At 43.9% G+C, this 21931-nt stretch overlaps 1 protein-coding gene across 1 annotated transcript in view; it reads left to right on the top strand.

Annotated features, from left to right (window-relative positions):
* The window catches only part of LOC126221430 (glucose dehydrogenase [FAD, quinone]-like), a 36298-nt gene extending 21924 nt beyond the window's left edge, over positions 1-14374 (top strand). The window contains exon 3 of the mRNA XM_049942178.1: positions 8032-14374. Coding sequence (XP_049798135.1) covers positions 8032-9618 — 1587 coding nt within the window. The 3' untranslated portion in view covers positions 9619-14374. The remainder of the gene's footprint in view (positions 1-8031) is intronic.
* Positions 14375-21931: the final 7557 nt, after the last annotated feature.

Genomic DNA, 21931 nt, shown 5'->3' on the forward strand with positions numbered 1-21931 from the left:
GTAGGGAGGACACAACGGGGAAGGTGCGGCAGCAGGCAGGGGTAGGAGAGGAGAGGAGCAACCAGGAAGTAGGTCATAGAGGATCCGCGTGGGGGACAGGAGGCATATGAGGCATATACAGAAGGCGAGGCAGAGTGCACGGCCTCGAGGATCTGGTGGGACATAGAATTTTGGGGGGGTAGGGGTCGGATATCCAGGCGGGACTGGTATAACAGACGATGGGATGGATTGGATTGGTAGGTGGAGACATTCACCTCTCCGCCTTATATAGTACTGTTGCCCATGTTTTACGGTGACAGAAGGTCCGCACCGCCTGGCGGCAGCGCCCTCGATGGTGGAACTGCAAGCATCTGCTGTCTTCGGCATTGCTGTTCGTCGCAGTTATCGTATTATTCCGGCGTCTTCGTCTGGAGCAAAACTCGGAGATGACGGGATTCCACGCATTATCTAGCTGGTAGCCACTGTCACGGTTCATTAGATTTTCCGCGACGCTTATTTCAAAGGATTCTTTTATAATGGAGTCCCGAAAAGATGTTGCTGTTGGCGAAAATTAATGTTTTGTCATACTCCATTGAATGTCCGTTGGAGATACAATGTTCTCCAACTGTAGACTTTCTGGCTTGCAGAAGACGAACGTAAAGTTTATGTTCAGTGCAAGGTCCTTCCATTGTGCTTGTTGTTTGTCCTCTATAGGCCATACCACACCGACAAGGTATTTCGTAAATTCCCGCCTTACGAAATAACGAATTATCCTTCACTGATCCCAGCAGGTCCGAAATCTTAGATGGTGGCCGGAAAATGACTTTCACATGAAAGTTGCTAAGGATCTTACTGTTTTGAAGGAAATATTTCCAACGAAGGGAAGAAAAGCTACAGATTTTGCTGACGCGTTCTCCTCTTTATCCACTTTCCGGTTCTTGGTTCTAGCTGAGAATTCCCTGTTCATTTGCCGGGTTGAGTTTATATTGTCTCTGGACACTGTCATTAAGTGTGCAAGCTCTTTAGGTAATCTATCTGCATCCGACACTGTATGGACCCTGTGTACAAGAGTTTTAAGCATAGTCATGGTTTCGGATGAGTGATGGCAACTCGAAAAGTACAAAGACAAATCAGTGTGAGTGGGCGAACGGTAAGCAGAATGTCCCAGAGAGCCGTCACTCTTCCATCAAATCAAGACATCCAGGAATGGGAGAAAACCATCTTTCTCTAATTCCGTAGCACATTGCATATTCTCATAATGGAGTTAACACGATGTAAAGAGTCCATTTACTTATCTTCTCTGTGGAGGCACATTACGAAAGTATCACCCACATACCTCCAAAAAACAGTTGTTTTAAGAACTGGCGATTCAAATGCTGTTTCCTCAAAGTCCTCAGATGGCTCAGATGGCTCTGAGCACTATGAGACTTAAGTTCTAAGCTCATCAGTCCGCTAGAACTTAGAACTATTTAAATCTAACTAACCTAAGGACATCACACACATCCATGCCCTCGGCAGGATTCGAACCTGCGACCGTAGCGGTCGCGCGGTTCCAGACTGTAGCGCCTAGAACCTCTCGGCCACTCCGGCCGGCTCGAAGTCCTCCATACAGAAATTAGCCACCAGGAGAGACTAGGCGCTACCCAGGGCGGCACTGTAAGTCTGTTCAAAATATTGTTGGTTAAACACAAAATATGTTAAGGAAAGAGTGAGCCGAAAAAAAGCAGTGATGTCCGACTGAAACTGTTTACCAATCAGTGCCAAGTAATCAGCAGAGGTACCTTTGTAAAAAGAGATACTACATCAAAACTCACTAAAAGATCCGAACTGTTTAGGTGGAGAGCCCCCAGTCTGAAGACGAAATCGGCAGAGTTCCTTGTATGATGTGCACATTTGCCAACCAATGGTCTCAGCAAGAAAGCAAGATGTTTGGCTAAATCATATGTTGGGGCATCAATATTACTCACTATTAGTCGTAAAGGAAGACCTTCTATGTGCACTTTAGGAAGACCATACAGCCTTGGTGGTACGCTGCCATGTGGTCTTAACCACTTGAAGGTCTCTAGAGGTAACGAGGAAGAATTCAGGAGTGTACACGTCTTTTGTTGCACACATGTTGTAGGGTCGTGATCAATCTTTCTGTACAGAAATACCTTTAACTTCAAGCTGTGAGTTCATAAAATACTATGAACTCAGTTTTAATGTACTGATATATTCCTATTTTTGAATGAAATTTGAACCAAAAGTGAACATCGCAATCTGACTAACTTTTAGGTCGTATGTTGTAGTTGTCAAGAACATTCTTATAGCACAACAATAACGAAACATTTTTCTTGTGGCATCGTTCGAACACGAAATATCCTTTGAGCAAACTCCTTCCAGAGTGCTGTACAGGGAGAATGGATCAAAGCTCGGTTGTTAAACAACCAAGTACTGATCCGGAGTCTGGGGTTCGATCCAGTCAGTGCTGAGATTTTAATACCGGTTGTCACTTCTTCCACCTCTGGCAACATTTGTTACTGTGGAAAATGACGAGCAGCTTCATGGTTCGCAATGATCGCTAAATTGTAGTTCATAACTGGCTGGGTGAAGGCAGCGGGGCGCCACCTTCTCTAAGATCATTCCAGGTAAAGCACTGTGGTGGCACTAAACGTTGTTTTACGTAATTCCTGCACCAAAGAAAACGAAGTAAGTATTCGAGAATTCGAATGAAAAATAATTGCCAATGTGAGTAACTTAGAAGTATACATCCACGATGTAGCGTTGCAACTCTAGTAACTTAATAAAGGTTAGTCTTACGGTCCAAACTGTATAGCAATTAGGTTCCTTTCGGAGTATACTGATATGATAGCTCCATACTTAGCAATCATATACAACCGCTCGCTTGACGAAAGACCGTACCTAACGAATGGAAAGTTGCGCATATCACAACAGTGCTTAAGAAATGAAATAGGAGTATCCCACAGAATTACAGACCTACATCACTGACAGCGATTTGCGGCAAGATTTTGGAACATTATGAATTATCTATAAGATAACAAGCTATTGGCACACGGAGTCAGCACGGATTAAGAACAGATCTCTCATGTGCAACACAAATGGTTCAAATGGCTCTGAGCACTATGGGACTTAACACCTGAGGTCATTAGCCCCCTAGAACTTAGAACTAACCTAAGGGCATTACACACATCCATGTCCGAGGCAGGATTCGAACCTGCGATCGTAGCGGTCGCGCGGTTTCAGACTGAAGCGTGTGCAACAGAACTAGCTCTCTTTTCTCATGAAGTAATGCGTGCTATGTCAGATTGATACTATGTTTCTAGATTTCCAAAAGGCTTTTGCTACCGGTCCTTACAAGCGGCTTCTAATTAAATTTCGTGCTTTGGAGTATTATGTCAGTTGTACGACTGTTTCGCGATTTCATGTCGGTAAGGTTATAGTTCGTAGTAATTGACGGAAAATCATCGAGTAAAAGAGAATCGATATGTGGCGTTCTCCAAGGAAGTGTTACAAGCCGTCTGCTGTTCCTAATCTATACAAATGGTTTAGGAATAAATCAGTGCAGCCCTCTTAGATCGTTTGTAGATGACGCTGTCTTTTACTGTCTGGAAAAGTCATCAGAAGATAAAAACCAATGGCAAAATGATTTAGGCAGTAGATCTACGAGGTGGCAAAAGAGGCAGTTGACCCCAAATAATGAAATGCGTGGGTCATCCACATGAGTACTGAAAGGAATTCAGTCTAAAGGCTGTCAATTAAACTAAATACCTATGGATTACAATTAGAAATAACTTATACTGTAACGATCAGATCGATATCGTGGGGAAAGCGAACCAAAGACTGCGTCTTATTGGCAGGCCTCTACTACAGAGAGTGCCTACACTACGCCTGTCCATCATCTGCTCTAGTGTTGGTACGTTGTACGGGATCTTTACCATATAGGATTGACGGAGGGTATTAAAAAAATATTTAGATCCACAGATGAGTTCATTTTGCTCTACCGCGAAATAGGGGAGAGAGTGTCACAGGTATGACACCCAAGTTGAGCTGAAAATAATTAAAACAGAGACGTTTTTCGTTGCAGCGAGATCTTCTCGCGAAATCTAAGTTGCCAACTTTTTCCTCCGAATACGAAAATAGTTGACAACGACCTACAAAGGAAGAAATGATCATCGTAATAAAATAAGAGAAATCAGAGCTCACATGGAAAGATTTACTGTTCGTTTTTCCCATGCGCTGTTCGAGAGCGGAATGGTATAGAAATAGTGTGAAAGGGGCTCAATGAACTTCCTGCCAGGTACTTATGTAGGCATCGCAGAGTAGCCATGTAAATTATTAATTTTAATTTTAATAATTTTAATAATGAGACTGGCCGGTGTGGCAGAGCGGTTCTAGGCGCTTCAGTCCGGAACCGCGCTGCTGCTACGGTCGCAGGTTCGAATCCTGCTTCGGGCATGGATGTGTGTGATGTCCTTAGGTTAGTTAGGTTTAAGTAGTTCTAAGTCTAGGGGACTGATGACCTCAGATGTTAAGTCTCATAGTTGGGGGGTTGGACCAGACAGTGAGGTCATCGGTCTCATCGGATTAGGGAAGGACGGGGAAGGAAGTCGGCCGTACCCTTTCAAAGGAACCATCCCGGCATTTGCCTGGAGTGATTTAGAGAAATCACGGAAAACCTAAATCAGGATGGCCGGACGCGGGATTGAACCGTCGTCCTCCCGAATGCGAGTCCAGTGTGCTAGCCACTAAGTCCCATAGTGCTCAGAGCCATTTGACCCATTTTTTTAAAATAATGAACAGCCTCAGTTGCACCGTTTACCTAGAATTTACCTAGGTTTCAGTCGGGATAACCTTCTTCAGAGCACTCGTGGCTGCCGCACCGCAGTCGGGAAGTAGGGCCGAGGCAGTGCCAGGTAAGTTTTACAGTTTGACGATAATTTATGGATTTGTATTTTTAGCTTGACGATGTCCACTATGGACAAACGGTAGATACTGTTATTCTGAAGAAGGTTGGTTTATCCCGACTGAAACCTAGGTAAATTCTAGGTAAACGGTGTAACTGAGGCTGTTCATTGTTAAAATTAAAATTAATATTTATACAGTTGTTGACAGGGCCGGGGAATATTGAATATATTAATAGCCATGTAAATGGAATTCTGTTGGTAACAACCTCTGGGCTGATGAGAGCTTTACCTCTATGGAGGGATAAGGTAGTTGACTAGAGCAGCAGGAAACGACACACGGATCTGTCAACAAACAAGTCACCTGACCTAAGTGTTCGCGAGGTGCGGCAGCCCTGTTGTATAGTCCGTCGGTAAACTGAAGAGCGAGCGAGCGAGTCCCCACTCTGCCCAACCCAGCTACGCCACGAGGCCCTTCTACAGGCAGTTTCACAACGTACTACCGGCCCTGCCGCGGCGCGCGCTTTTAAATCTGTGGCGACGCCGTGTACAGATACGTCCCGGTTGCGTTTATTTTTAGACAAATGCGTTAAGACCATAAGGAATATAAAAGACGATAGCTTCTTCCGAAACACAACATTTTATAGTAAATAATATTAACATAAAAACGGAAGTCAGGACTCTACTACAAACATAGAACCGAATGCCTGTTTATGTGAATGTACGTTCGTCTATTGCTATTAGTAAAACGAACCCATATAATGCAAGCAATCTGTAGAATTTAAGGATTGTTCTTACTTTGTGTTTCTACTAAGAGGTAGAAGTTTTCTTTGAAGGGCTGCATTGAAACTTAACACTTCTTACAACTTAAAAAGTACCAGGAATTTATAATTTTTTTGTTGTTGTATTAGTTCGATTTGCACTACTTTCTGTCACTGTCTTCGTAAACATGTCAGGAAAGTATGTGTACAATGTTATGTATATTGGGTATTTACTCTTTTGTCGGCTGTCAAAAAGGTTACATGTGTTTTGGTCGCATCAACGATTATTTGTTCTGTAATAAACCGGATTAGAGAATCTGTATTACATTTTTTTATAAGAATGGAATAAAATGTATGAAAATTTTAGAAATGTTAAATATTACTTTTGGTGAGTCTGTTATGAGTAAACCAAGGGCATACAAGTGGTATAAACATTTCAAAGTAGGCCTTAAAGGACAGCGATTTTACAAGCGTGGATGAGATTAAAAATGCACAGTTACGAGACCTATAAACTATCCCCAGGAAACAGTTCCTAAAGTGTTTTGGGAACTGGAAAAAGACTGGCATTAGTGTATAGTATGTAATGGGGAATATTTTGAAGAGGACAACATTGATGTTGATTGACAAAGTTCTTACCAAAAAATAAAAATTAATGTGTGAACGCACCTCGTATGTCAAACCTCTTACTTAGATGTCCAGAACCGGTATACATGTTCCAAAGGAAATTTCAGCAGTGTTTAGAGCAGCTAATGCGCACATATTTTAAGCAATGTGTCTTAGAATCAGGTGAGTAGTAACCGAGATAGAGATTTAGCGACAGAATACATTTAAATGCTGCAGTTCCACAAGCATAAAAGGCTTTACGTTATTTTGAAACTGTCTATAACGATGGGTTTCTTCCAAAATTATTAGTTTTCTTTCGTGACGATTCCAGTAAAGGACGCAGCTTATTTTCGCGTTCCTTCCTTATGCGTCCTATTGTGGCGAGGCTGACCCTTGCAAAAAATTGCAGCCGCTTGATTTGGACTGGTAATATTAGCCAACAGTTCTTTTTGTGTCGCCTCTTTAACACACGTTATATTAACATTGGAGACGATTGAACGCTAGCCGGCCGGTGTGGCCGTGCGGTTCTACGCGCTTCACTCTGGAACCGCGTGACCGCTACGGTCGCAGGTTCGAATACTGCCTCGGGCATGGAAGTGTGTGATGTCCTTAGGTTAGTTAGGTTTAAGTAGTTCTAAGTTCTAGGGGACTGATGACCACAGATGTTAAGTCGCATAGTGCTCAGAGCAATTTGTACCATTTGACCACACGTTATAATACGAGGGCTATCCACAAAGTACATTACGTTTTGGAATTAAAAATAAATAAAGTATTGGAAATTTTTTTATTATATACAGATGAAAGCCACACTTAAATACTACTTTTCTACATAGTTGCCATTTAAATTAAGGCACTTATCGTAGCGATGGACGAGCTTAGAAATTCCTTCGTCGTAAAATTCGGCCGCCTGCGCCTTCAACTACGTGGTTACCTCTTCTTGAAGCTGTGCGTCGTCATCAAAACGCTGCATAGCCAACCACTTCTTCATTGCTGGGAATAAGTGGAAGTCGCTCGGTGCCAGGTCGGGACTGTACGGCTGATGAGGAAACAACTCTCACTTAAAAGATTTGAGAACTTCACGAGTGGCATTTGCCGTGTGGGCCCGGGCGTTGTCGTGAATCAGTAAGATCTTTGAGCCCAACTTTCCCCTGCGCTTGTTTTGTATTGCTCTTCTGAGGTTGTGCAGAGTTTGGCAATACCTTTGAGAGTTTATTGTAGTGTCTCTTTCCAGGAAATCGACAAAAATCACACCTTTTCTGTCCCAAAAGAAGAGGTAACCACGTGATTGAAGGCGCAGGCGGCCGAATTTTACGACGAAGGAATTTCCAAGCTCGTCCATCGCTACGATAAGTACCTTAATTTAAATGGCAACTATGTAGAAAAGCAGTATTTAAGTGTGGCTTTCATCTGTAGACAATAAAAAAAATTTCCAACACTTTATTTATTTTTAATTCCAAAACGTAATGTACTTTGGGGATAGCCCTCGTAATATTAGAGACGATTCAACGCTCGTTACCCCGCAAATACTTCTTCGTATTCTGTACATTTTCTTGCAATGCTAGGCGATTATCCATCACTTCTGGATACCGAAGTATATCAGTGAGTACACAGAGTTAACTGCCTGACACTGACAGCACGCCGACCTACGCCGCTAAAGGGGCAACTGATTTTGGGTGCCCCTGTAGGCCGGTGGCAGGGTTCTTCCGGGAAAGGCCACTTCTCCCACCAAAAGCGCTGCTCGCTCTTGAGTTTACAGACGGACTATACGAGGCTTGGTCGTGTTGCAGGTGGACTGGGCCTACCTGACCGAGCCAGACGGGCGGTCGTGTCTGGCGTTCAAGGGCGGGCGCTGCCCGATGCCGCGCGGCAAGGCTCTGGGCGGCACCAGCGCGCTCCACGCCATGATCCACATCCGCGGCAGCCCTCAGGACTACGACGCCTGGGCCGCGCTGGGCAACGACGGCTGGGCATACCGGGACGTCCTCCCGTTCTTCAAGAAGCTGGAGGCCTTCGACGAGAAGGAGCTGAAGAGGAGGCCGCACACTGAGTCCGTCCACGGCCGCGAAGGTGCCATCCGGGCTACAAAGTCAGAGTCCCCACTTCCCTTCACGGTCGCTCTGGAAGAGGCAGCCCGAGAGCTGGGGTTCACAATTATCCAGGACTACAGCGCCGAGCCGAACCTGGGGTTCGGACACGTACCTTGCAACATCGAGAACGGCATCAGGTGGAGTGCCGCTCGAGGGTACCTAGCGCCAGCCAAGGATAGGAAGAACCTGCACGTCGCCAAGTCCGCGTACGCGACGAAGGTGCTCGTCGATCCTAAGACAAAGGAGGCATATGGTGTACAGTTTGTAAAAAACGGCGAGGTGAAGGAAGTTAGAGCTAAGAAGGAGGTTATCGTTTCGGCAGGAGCTATCGACACCCCTCACATACTGATGCACTCGGGAATAGGACCGAAGGACCACCTGGAGGAGTTCGGCATAACTGTAATAAAGGATCTGAAAGTCGGATACAATCTACAGGACCACCAGGTTTACTCTGGGCTCTACTACACGAGGGAGCCTCCGCCGAAGAAGTCGCTCGAGGGCGCCGCCTTCGAGTACCTGTTGAACAGGACGGGGTTCTTGTCGGCCAGCAGGACCAGCACGTTTACAGGATTCGTCCGGACGGATCGGGCGCCTCCCAACCGAGTCGGGCTCCCGGAGTTGGACTCGCCGAGCTACCCGGACGTGCAGATGCACTACTCGTACGTGGAGCGAGGACAGTCGGGCACGCTGGCCGAGTTCTACAACTACGGGGAGGAGGCGGCGGCGGCCCTGGCGCGGCTGACGGAGCGCGACGACGCGCTGCTGGCGATGCCGACGCTGCTGGCGCCGACGAGCCGCGGCCGCGTGCGTCTGGCCGGCGCCGACCCGCGCCTGCGGCCGCTCGTCCAGGCGGGCTACTACGCCGACCCGCGCGACCTCGACAACCACGTGGCCGGCGTCGCGTTCGCGCACCGCGTGGGCGCCACGCGGGCGATGCGCGCCGCCGGCTACTCGGTGCGCGACCTGCCGCTGGCGGCGTGCGCCGACCGGCCGCCGCTGACGGAGGACTACTGGCGCTGCGCGCTGCCGCACCTCGCGACGACGCTCTTCCACCCGGTGGGCACCGCCAAGATGGGGCCGGCCGGCGACGCCGACGCCGTCGTCGACCCGCAGCTGCGCGTCCACGGCGTGCGCAACCTGCGCGTGGCCGACGCGTCCGTAATGCCGCTGATCGTGCGCTGCAACACCAACGTGCCGGCCATCATGATCGGCGAGAAGTGCGCCCACATGGTCGCCCAGCACTGGCGCCGCCGCGACGACGCTCACCCGCTCAAGGAGGAGCTGTGAAGGGACAACCTTTCCCGTATGCCAGTCAAGATAACCGTTTCACGTAATTTCGTCCTCATCAGACCATATTTGTAGTGACACAGTAACCTATCTTACAGCTAATCTACAGCGTGTTTCATATTTCATGTTACACGTTTCTAAGGGTTGTAGAAGGCACTTAAGGAGATCAGTTTTTACATAGGAACTCATGTTCTGAAACGTAATACGAAGACACTACAGAGCGTCAAAGTTAATAGGTGCCGGTGTCTATACAGGGTGTTAGAAAAAGGTACGGCCAAACTTTCAGGAAACATTCCTCACACAAAGAAAGGAAATATGTTATGTGGACATGTGCCCGGCAACGCTTACTTTCCATGTTAGAGCTCATTTTATTACTTCTCATCAAATCACATTAATCGTGGAATAGAAACACACAGCAACAGAACGTACCAGCGTGACTTCAAACACTTTGTTACAGGAAATGTTCAAAAGTCCACCGTTAGCGAGGATACATGCATCCACCCTCCGTCGCATTGAATCCCTGATGCGCTGATGCAGCCCTGGAGAATGTACCGGGGTTACGTAGACAACAGCTTTCAAATGCCCCCATAAATGAAAGTCGAGAGGGTTGAGGTCAGGAGAGCGTGGAGGCCATGGAATTGGTCCGCCTCTACCAATCCATCGGTCACCGAATCTGTTGAGAAGCGTACGAACACTTCGACTGAAATGTGCAGGAGCTCTATCGTGCATGAACCACATGTTGTGTCGTACTGGTAAAGGCACATGTTCTAGCAGCACTGGTAGAGTATCCAGTATGAAATCATGATAACGTGGTCCATTGAGCGTAAGTGGAACGAAACTAAAATGAGCTCTAACATGGAAAGTAAGCGTTTCCGGACACATGTCCACATAACATCTTTTCTTTATTTGTGTGTGAGGAATGTTTCCTGAAAATTTGGCCGTACCTTTTTGTAACACCCTGTATACAGGATGAAAAGTATTTAAACCGACAAACTCTGGGAGGTTGTAGGGGACATCAAAACAAATATTTTTCCCTAATGTCATTTTTCCCTATGAGGGGTTTTTAAACCAGTAGAGGAAGATTTCTCTGGCGGCAAATTAATTAAACCAACAAACACTTTTCCATTTTTTTATGACCAAGAGACAACACATTAACATAGCCCAGTTTCAATTACAGTAGATTTTTTTCAAAAATGCCTCCATTGACACGTAAACAAAGGTTACACCGTCGGATCATGTTCTGTCCGACACGGGCCAAACAGCCCCAGGAGTATCCTGAATTGTTCCTGCTGCTGCTACTATCTGGGCAACCAGATCCTCTTCTGATGCAACAGGGGTTGCGTAAACAAGGTTGCGCATCTCTCACCACACAGAAAAGTCCAGAGGGGACATACCTGGGGATCGAGCAGGCCATGGTACAGGACCACCTCTGGCAATCCACGTTTCTGGGAACGGTCGGTCCAGGAATCGACGCACACGACGACTGAGATGTGCCGGCGCCCGTCGTCTTGGAACCACATTCGTTGTCTTGTAGGGAGCGGGACGCTCTCCAGCAATTCTGTCAACGCTCTGGCGAGAAAATTGTAATTGTGCCTGTCATTTAATGGCCTAGGTAGCGGATAAGGCCGAATTAAATAGTCCCCAACAACACCGACCCAAACATTAACGAAGAACCGCACTTGATGAGCGCTAGTAACTGTGGCATGTGGGTTATATCCTCACTCCAAACATGCGAATTGTGCATGTTGAAGACTCCATCAAGCCCGAACTTTGCTTCATCGGTAAACAACACAGAGGATGGAAATGTAGGATGCATTTCACAGTGTCCCAGGTAGCACTGCGAAAACTGTGCTCTGGGTGGATAATCAACTGGTTCCAGGTTGTGGACACGCTGTAAGTGAAATGGACGTAACAATTGCTCTCGAAGGACTGTTCTTACATTCGTCTGATTCGTCCCCATGTTACGTGCAATTGCACGAGTGCTGATTGAAGGATCCCGCTCCACATGCTGCAAGACAGCTTCCTCAAATTGCAACGTTCTTACCGTGCGACGGCGTCCCCGTCCAGGTAATCTGCTAAATGACCCGGTCTCACGCAGACGTTGGTATACAGCAGCAAATGGCGTATGATGCGGGATACGGCGATTAGGATATTGTTGTTGATAAACCCGCTGTGCAGCTCGTCCGTTGTGGTGCGCTACGTAGTTCGCACCAACCACATCAGTGTACTCACCTCAGATGTATCGCTCCATTAGTAAACAGAGACAATCCACTACTACACTGGTGGACACCAGTTGCCTACCACTGAAGAGCGTAATACACCCTCTAACAACTGAAGATCGTAATACGGCCTCTAACAACCGAAGAGCGTAATACGGCGTCCACCAGTTTAAATACTCCTCATAGGAAAAAATGTTTGTTTTGATGTCCCCTACAACCTCCTAGAGTTTTTCGGTTTAAATACTTTTCACCTTGTACGCGTGCATATACAGGGTGATCACGTGATGATGTTACAAACTTTCTAGGATGATGGAGAAGGATTAATGTATCAATTTGAGGTAAGGGCCTCTGTTGGTTGGTTGATTTGGGGAAAGGGGACCAAACAACGAGGTCATCGGTCCCAAGTTAGGGAGTCGAAATTTACAAGCGAAAACGGTTCTGATACGTCTGACAGTGGAATATATGTTTCGGCACCGTTGCTGTTAAGATTGTAGGGTAGTCAGCTTTCAGAGGTGGTAGTATGGACCAAAACAAGAAAAAAAGTCCATTAAACATGGGCTCTAAAACGCATACCTTAAGAGCTATGAGCACTTGTTGAATAGATGTACTGGGACAGAATCAGGGTATCGTATACCGTATCCTATACTTGAGACGAATCCAGAAAGTTTATTAATTTGTGAATCAGACTTAACCAGGGGTTGAATTAAATTATGCCTCCATATGAAAGCACATTTTCTGTTTTTCACCAACACGGAGGACCATCCTACAATCGCCCTTTTGTATTATTTTGTATTTCTGATATGTGGAGTTCAAAATCAAATACACCTCTCCCGAAGCAGTTCGATGCAACTCTCAAAAATTCTGGAGAAAATAGACTTGTAAATTTTCCGGCCTTGCTTAAGATGCTAAACTAATATAGAACGTTTTGACGAACAGTGTGTCTCTCTAGTTGCGTGCTTGTACGCTGCTTGGAGACCTGGGTTCGATTCATGGTAGATTGGAATTTTTAAAGAAAGGCACACGTTCTATGAGCATTTTACGTGAAGCATAGAATGAAAAATGGTAGAAATAATATAGTTTGTAATTTTTTTTCACTATACAGTCTTGATTAACAATCTTGTATAAAAGACCCGTCACTAAGAATTTTAATGAAAACTGTAAGTTTGTGTATAGTATATAGTTAGAAATAAAGAGACTTGGATCTTTCATAAAAATGTCTATTAGATGTGTTAATTACCACATATTTCATAAATTTAATATTTAAATGACATAGGTATTCGAACTGAATACAAAAAACGGAAAAAATAGTAACCAAAATGAAACTCTATACATTTCTTCTTTTGTACTGTAGTTGTCAGTTCTTTTATTTTCAAGAACTGATGCAGTCGCACCGGCCAGTTCGAGAAGTATGTCGATAACGTATCTCGAAAAATTTGGTGTTCTTCTTTTGTTTTCAACTTCACCAAACATAGACGAACGCACTAGTAGCGAGATATAAACGCTTCTGCTTTTTGACTAAAGTGAGATTATGTGACAATGATTGTCTAGAAAACTTAGTATATAAGCGGCTGTGTGCAAATTCGTATCTCTAACATCTTTGCATTTCCGGTGTGCCTTCTACTCAAATACACGGAGCAAACAGCTATCAAACGTGTGATTGACTGCCGACGGATTTCTGACCGGCAATTAATCACAGAGATATTTTAAACGCTGATTAACCGCAGTCACAGGACCTTGCTTATTTTGCTGGACTCAGCTACGGGTGTCTCTCCTAACAGTCGTCATGTGCGTTTCCTTTGTGTTTCAGGAGATATTTGAAATTTTGTTATTGCTCGAGTCGCCCCAAATAAGTACTGCTCGTCACAAGTATCTTGCAAACGCTCAGTGGCAACGGAAAGCGTCGGTTTGTTTCCAATTATAAGCAAAATGATGTACCAAGCGAAATTGTTTCTGCCCACGCGGCAGAGCGATACCAAATCAGCCTAGTGCGATATTCGTTTTATCGATATGTGTTACCGTAATAGTGGCAGTAAACAGAAAGAATAGTCAGTAGGAAAAAAAAAAACCAACAGATCTCATATATATATATGTGATTGGGAAATTGACAATGTTTCTTTGTTTCAGTAAGATGGGAACTGTGTAACTATGAGTATGTTTGAACGTGTCAGACTGTGTCGGAGACCGGTATTCTTGAAATAATAAACAGCTTTCGACTCAGTGGTACAAGGGAAGAGTTGTCTTTCTTTTATGTTCAATCTGACGCCATAGGGGGTGTATGAAATTCCATTTTCACAGATCAGTCACATTAACTGGTCCCGAAGACAGAGCGCTGTTGTTCTGTCACTAGATAAGTTCAGTAATTTTTATCGTCAATAACGTGCGACGCACTCAATGTATTCCTAGTATTAGTTATCAAACGTAAGGCCTTCACATTTTGTACCTGGGTTGTGACTCAACCGTTCAATATTTGCAGAAAGTCATATTTATGTACCACCAAGAGCTGCTGATAAAATAAAATTTTATTTTCTATCTGTTTCGATTTGTGTCATAAATATTCATAATTCATTTAACTTTGGGCCGCATGAATCTGCGAAGAAAACAGAGAACACTCCTGTTACTAGCCGGCCGCGGTGGCCGAGCGGTTCTAGGCGCTCCAGTTCGGAACCGCGCTGCTGCTACGGTCGCAGGTGTGAATCCTGCTTCGGGCATGGATGTGTGTGATGTCCTTAGGTTTAAGTAGTTCTAAGTCTAGGGGACTGATGACCTCAGATGTTGAGTCCCATAGTGCTGAGAGCCATTTGAACCATTTGAATTTCTGTTACTCGACTCTGCTTTAAATATCGACAGCTAAAAACGTTCAGCGTACTATATCTTTGCATCGACTTGTAAAAAGTAGGGCTGGGCAAACGATACTAGAGCTCGAAAGGGCTCGACATTGCCCTGTACACCGCAGCGTTCGATACCGTATCGAGATTTTTCGAACAACCACGTGACATTTGACTCGTGCGGTGCGAGTGCAAGGGATACGCTAGAAACAATGATTTATCCACAACCATAAGCTATGGCTCTGCTTGAAATTCTACAATTTCGTGAAATACTGGAAGAAATAGTACTATACATCTTCCTTTGATCCACTTTCCTCATTTTCTGACACTTCATGTTCTGTTCCTTAATCATGTCCGCTATCAAGTATACAGTCATCTCTTCAGTGTATGACTGAACTTCACACAAACAAGTGATCAAATTCATGTCCTAAGTAAAGAAGAGCAATAAGATTGAGTTTCCAGAGCGAGAGCAAGAAATATATACTACTCGTGAATAAGGTTTTCTCTGAAAATTATTTCCATCTGTTGGTTCATGGCCGGTCGCAGTGGCCGAGCGGTTCCAGGCGCTTCAGTCCGGAACCGCGCAACTTCTAAGGTCTCAGGTTCGAATCCTGCCTCGGGCATGGATGTGTGTGATGTCCTTAGGTTAGTTAGGTTTAAGTAGTTCTAAGTTCTAGGGGATTGATGACCTCAGATGTTAAGTCCCATAGTACTCAGAACCATTTGAACCATTTTGTTGGTTCATGAGCCCACTCGTTTAGTAAATGCTTGTGAAAACACACTTGACCTCTTAGCAACAAATAATCCAGAGCTAATAATGACAATCAACACGGATACAGGGATTAGTGAACACAGGGTCGTCGTAGTAGTAGTGAGACTGAAAGTTAAAACTCTCAAATCGTCCAAAAATAAACGAAAAATATTCGTAGTTAAAAAAACAGATAAAAATTCGCTTGACGCCTTCCTGAGAGACAATCTCCAATCCTTCCAAATTAACAATGTGCTGGTAAGAGTAGACTAGAGGTGGCTTGAATTCAAAGAAATAGTATCGTCAGCAGTTGAGAGATTTATACCAAATAAACTAACAAGCGACGGAGCTGATCGCCTTCGGCATACAAAACGGGTCAGAACACTGTTGCAGAAACAACGAAAAAAGCATGCCAAATTTAAACGTACACAAAATCTCCAAGATTGGCTGTATTTTAAAGAAGCTTGAAATTTAGCGTGGACTTCAATGCGAGATGCTTATACTAGTTCCCAGCACGAAACTTCTTCTCGAAACCTGGCAGAAAATCCAAAGAGATTCTCGTCGTGCATAAATTATATTAGCGGCAAGACACGATCAATGTCTTCTCTACGCGATAGCTATGGAAATACTATCGATGAAAGTGCTGCTAAAGCAGAGTTACTAAACACGGCCTTCCGAAATTCCTTCACCAAAGAAGAGGAAATAAATATTCTAGAATTAGAATAGAGAACAGCTGCCAACATGAGTAACTTAGAAGTAGATATCCTCGGAGTAGTGAAGCAACTTAAATTACTTAATAAAAGCAAGTTTTCCGATGCAGACTGTATGCCAATTAGGTTCCTTTCAGAGTATGCTGATGCTCTAGCTCCATACTTAAAACTCATATACAACCGTTCGCTCGACGAAAGATCCGCACCTAAGATCTGGGAAGCTTCGCAGATGACACCAATATTCAAGAATGGTAGTAGGAGTAATTCACTAAATTACAGGCCCGTATCATTAACGCTAGAGGATTTTGGAACATATATTGTGATCGAACATTATGAATTACCTCGAAGAAAACGGTCTATTGTCACACAGTCAACATGGATTTAGAAAACATCGTTCTTAAGAACCACAACTAGCTCTTTACTCTCATGAAGTGTCAGTCCTAGTGGCAAGGGATTTCAAATTGATTCCGTATTTCTGGATTTCCAGAAGGCTTTTGACACTGTACCACACAAGCGACTTGCAGTCAGATTGCATTGTCATGGAACATCGTCTCAATTAGTCCTGTCAGACAGCTCACAGTTCATAGTATTTGACGGAAAGTCATCGAGTAAAACAGAAGTTCCCCAAGGTAGTGTTATAAGCCCTTTGCTGTTTCTTAACTATAAAAATGATTTAGGACACAATCCGAGGAAAAGTCTTCGGTTGTTTTCACATCATGTTGTCGTATATCGCCTAGTACAGTTAACAAAAGATCAAAACAAATCGGAAAACGAATTAGAGAAGATAGCTGTACGGTTAGAAAATTAGCAACTTACCCCAAATAATGAAAAGTGTGAGGTCATTCACATGAGTGCTAAAAGGAATCCGTTAAACTTCGGTTACACGATAAATTAGTCAAATCTAGAGGTCGTAATTACAGTCGCGAACAATTTAAACTGGGGAGCACAAATAGAAAATGTGGGACGGGCGAAGCAAAGAGTGCGTTTTATTGTAGAACACTTAGCAGCTTGCCTACACTATGCTTGTCTGTCCTCTTTCGGAGTACTGCTGCACGATGAGGGATCCTCACCAGATGGGATTAACGGAGTACATTGAGAAAGTTCAAAGAAGGGCAGCACGTTTAGCGTTACCGAGAAATAGGGGGGAGAGTGTTACTGACATTATAGACGTTTTGGTGTGGACATCATTGAAACAAAAGCGTTTTTCGATGCGGTGTAATCTTCTCACGAAATTTCAATCATCAACTTTCTCCTCCGAACGCAAAAATATTTTGTTGACGACGACCTACATAGGGATGATCGACCATCATAACAAAATAAGGGAAATCAGCGCTCGCACGGAAAGATATAGGCGTTCGTTTATTCCGCGCGCTGTTCGAGACTGGAATAGAAAACTATTATGAACGTGGTTCGATGAACCTTCTACCAAGCACTTAAGTGTGATATTCAGAGTATCCATGTAGATGTATATGTAGATGTGGGTGACATGAGTGATCGACTAAGCTCTCGGTGTAGCATGCCACGGAATGAAATTTTTTTGACTAACTATGAACTGAAACGAAATCTTCTGTGTGCAAAGGATTGAAACTGTAGATGCGTTGGATGGATGTTGCTTGTAATGTCGATGGTCCGTTGATTCTGAGTTAAGGAGAAAACTGGGATGAGATTTGCTGGCTGTCCGTAAAGATTAGCTGTGGTATTTATGCTAATGAGCTCACTCTCCTGATGTTGTTGCTGCTGCTTATGCTACGTCGTTCGGTGATAAATCACCCAACGTGACTGCAACTTAATGTGGGAGCTGGGATAAGGTACTGATGTAAAACTGACGTTGCAGGTAGTTTAACATTCCAACTGATGTTGGGCGGCGTAGATACAACACATTGGGAATGGCTGAAGGCAATGGTGACGGCTTCTTCCAGTAAGCTACATTTACATTTGGCCCCAACACCACCTCATACTCAAAGAAGGGTCCATGAACTTTAATTCCAACATTCTCCAAAGGCTAGTTCAAAAAGGTTGAGAGGAATTTACTAGATTATTTCTTCTACGTGAATGAAATAAGGAACTTGAAGCAGCTTGCTCTGTGCTAAAATTTAAATTAATGCGGATGAGTAGGAACAACAGTGTTACAGTGTTAGAAAAGAGTGTTAGTGGTGTGCTGCCAGACGCAGTCTCATTGATTAAATATCCCGGTGTAACGTTACAAAGCGAGATGAAATGGAACAAGCAGGTAAGGTCGTGTATACGGAAGGCAAATGGTCGAGATCGGTTTATTAGGAGGATCGTCGGGAAATGCAGCCCATCTATAAAGGAAACCGCGTACAGAGCTCTTGTGTGACCCATTCTTGAACACTGCTCGAGTTTTCAGGATCCCCACCATCACAGGTTGAAGGAAGACAAGCAAGTAATTCTGAGGAATGCTGCTAGATTTGTTAGCGGTAAGTTCGATGAACACGCGAGTACTACGGAGGTGCTTCGTGAATTCAAATGGGACCCTCTGGAGGAAAGACGTCATTCTTTTCGTGAAACACTAATGAGAAACTTAAAAATAGGTATTTGCGCCACAGTGCTGAAAGGTCCTACCGCTTCCAACACATATCTCCCATAAGGACCACGAAGACAAGACAAATCAGAGTACACGTGGTCTAGGGATAGCGACTTTGATTAGTTATCAAAGCGTCCTCGGTCCCGGGTTCGAACTCTGCCACTGCTTGCATCTTGAATAAAATTCTTCAACAATGGCGGCCGATGACTTCTAGCATAACAATGACACTCATCCTGCCAGCGACCTTGTCAAACACGGCGGAGATGCGGACCGAGATTCAGTGCACTCTCTTATCCTCGGAGTGAGAAACTGCCCTTAAAGGCGGAAGAATCAGCAATGATATGAGGATGCAGAAGGCAATGGAACTACTGCATTAAAGACGCGTAACGTGTATCTACAGGACATGTGGCCTGTAACTGAAAAAGTGTCATGATAATAATCTCTCCATTCGCAAAAGATTCCGGACCAGTCCACCATTCGGATTTCCTGGAGGGGACTGTAAACGGGAGGGAACCATGAGAAAAAGTTTGAATAAACAAAAAAAGGATAACGTTCTACGAGGTGGGACGTGGATGGTAGAAGATCGAATGTGGTAGAAAATCTAAAAAGCGAAATGCTAAGGCAATGGTCAATGGTCAGTGAAGTGAAACGGAAAGTGGGCAAGGATTTCTGGTTAGATGAGTATAGGGTAATATCAACAGCAGCAGAAAATGGTATATCGACAGTGGAATTCGTTATGAACAGGAAGGTAGGGCAGGTAGTGAATTACTGTGAACATTTCAGTGATAGGATTGTTATCACCAGAATCGACAACAAACCAACACATATAACAATATTTTAGTTATACATGCCAACGTCGCAAGAAGAAGATGAAGAAAAAGAGAAAAATTATGTGAGGATATTGAACGGGTAATCCAGTACGTAAAGAGAGATAAAAATCTAATACTCATGGGGGATTGGAATGCGGCTGTAAGGAAAGGAGTAGAAGAAAGGGTAATGGAACACCCTGGGGTTGGTACTAGGGATGAGAAAGGAGAACGACTGATTGAATTCTGTAATAAATGCCCTTTTTTCCAGTGCTAGTCTGCTTTTGATGTCCTTGCTCCGTCAGCCATTGGTTATTTCGCTGTCTAGGTAGCAGAATTCCTTAACTTCATCTACTTCCTGACGATCAATCCTGATGTTAACGTCCTGGCTGTTCTCGTTTCTGCTATTTCTCATACCTTTTTTCTTTCGTCGATTTATTGTCAATCCACATAATGTACTCATTAGACTCTCCATTCCGTTCACCAGATCATGTAATTCTTCTTCACTTTCACTTAGGATGGCAATGTCATCAGTGAATCGTTTCATTGATACCCTTTCACCTTGAATTTTAATTCCACTTCTGAACCTTCCTTTTACTTCCATCATAGCTTCTTCGATGTACAGATTGAACAGTAAGGACGAAAGACTACATCCCTGTCTTACATCCGTTTTAATTAGAGCGTTTCGTTCTTGGTCGTTCACTCTTATTATTCCCTCTTGGTTCTTGTACATATTGCGTATTACTCGTCTCTCCCTACAGCTTACCCCTGTTTTTTCTCAGAATTTTGAACATCTTGCACCATTTTACATTGTCGAGCGCTTTTTCGAGGTCGACAAATCCTATGAACGAGTCCTGATTTTTCTTTAGTCTTGCTTCCATTACCAATCGCAACGTCAGAATTGCCTCTGTGGTCCTTTACCTTTCCTACAGCCAAACTCATCTAACACATCTTCAATTTTCTTTTCCACTCTTCTGTATTTATTCTTGTTAGCAACTTGAAAGCATGAGTTGTTAAGCTGATTGTGCGATAATTCTCGCACTTGTTACCACTTTCAGTCTTTGGAACTGTTTGGACGATATTTTTCTGAAAGTCAGAGGTTATATTGCCAGACTCATACATTCTACACACCAACGTGAATAGTCGTTCTGTTGCCGCTTCCTCTAATGATTTTAGAAATTCTGATGAAATGTTATCTAAGGACTATCGCTTCTGCCTGATTTGATCTTAGGTCCAAAGCTCTCTTAAATTCTGTTTCAAATACTGGATTCCCCGTCTCTTCTAAATCGACTCCTGTTTCTTCTTCTATCACACCAGACAAATCTTCCTCCTTATAGAGGTCTTCAGTGCTCTCTTTCCACCTACCCGCTATCTCCTCTGGATTTAACAACGCAATCCCTGTTGCACTCTTAATGTTACCATCCATGCTTTTAATTTCATCCAAGGTTGTTTTCACTTTCCTTTACGCTGAGTCAGTCCTTCCGACAATCATTTCTTTTTCGATTTCCACACATTTTTCATGCAGCCATTTCGTCTTAGTTTCCCTGCAATTCCTATTTTTTCACTCCTCGGCAACTTATGTATCTGTATTCCTGATTTTCCCTGAACATTTTTGTACTTCCTTCTTTTGTCCATCAACTGAAGTATTTCTTCCTTTACCCATGGTTTCTTCGCGGTTGTCTTCTTTGTATCTACGTTTTTTTTCCAACTTCTGTGATTGTTCTTTTTAGAGATGTCCATTGGTCTCCAAATGTACTGCCTACTGAGCTACTCCTTACTGCTCTATCTATAGCCTTGGAGAACTTCAAGCGTATCTCGTGGTTCCTTAGTATTTCTGTATTCCTCTTATTTGAGTACTGATTCTTCCTGACTAGTCTCTTAAACTTCAGCCTACTCTTCATCACTATTACGTTATGATCTGAGTCTGTGTCTGCTCCTGGGTAAGCCTTACAGTCCAGTATCTGTCTGACCATGATGTAATCTAACTGAAATCTTCCCGGTGTCGCCCGGCCTTTTGCAGTATACCTCCTTCTCTTGTAATTTTTGAACCGAACTCAATTGTTTGTCTCCTCTCTCATTCCTTGTCCCAAGTCCATATTCTCCTGTAACCTTTTCTTCTACTCCTTCACCTACAACTGTATTCCAGTCCACCATGACTATTTGATTTTCATCTCCCTTTATGTATTATATTACCTTTCAATATCCTTATATTCTTTCTCTACCTCTTCATCTTCAGCTTGTGACGTCGGCATGTGTACCTGAACTATCGTTGTCGGTGTTGGTTTGCTGTCGATTCTGTTAAGAATAACCCAATCACTAAACTGTTCACAGTAACACACTCGTTGCCTTACCTTCCCATTTATAACGAATCCTACTCCCGTTATACCATTTTGGGCTGCTGTTGATATTATCCTGCTGATATTACCCTATATTCATCCGACTAGAATAGTTTGTCTTCCT

This window comes from Schistocerca nitens, chromosome 1 (genome assembly GCF_023898315.1).
Source record: "Schistocerca nitens isolate TAMUIC-IGC-003100 chromosome 1, iqSchNite1.1, whole genome shotgun sequence".
In the NCBI taxonomy this organism is placed as follows: Eukaryota; Metazoa; Arthropoda; class Insecta; order Orthoptera; family Acrididae; genus Schistocerca; species Schistocerca nitens.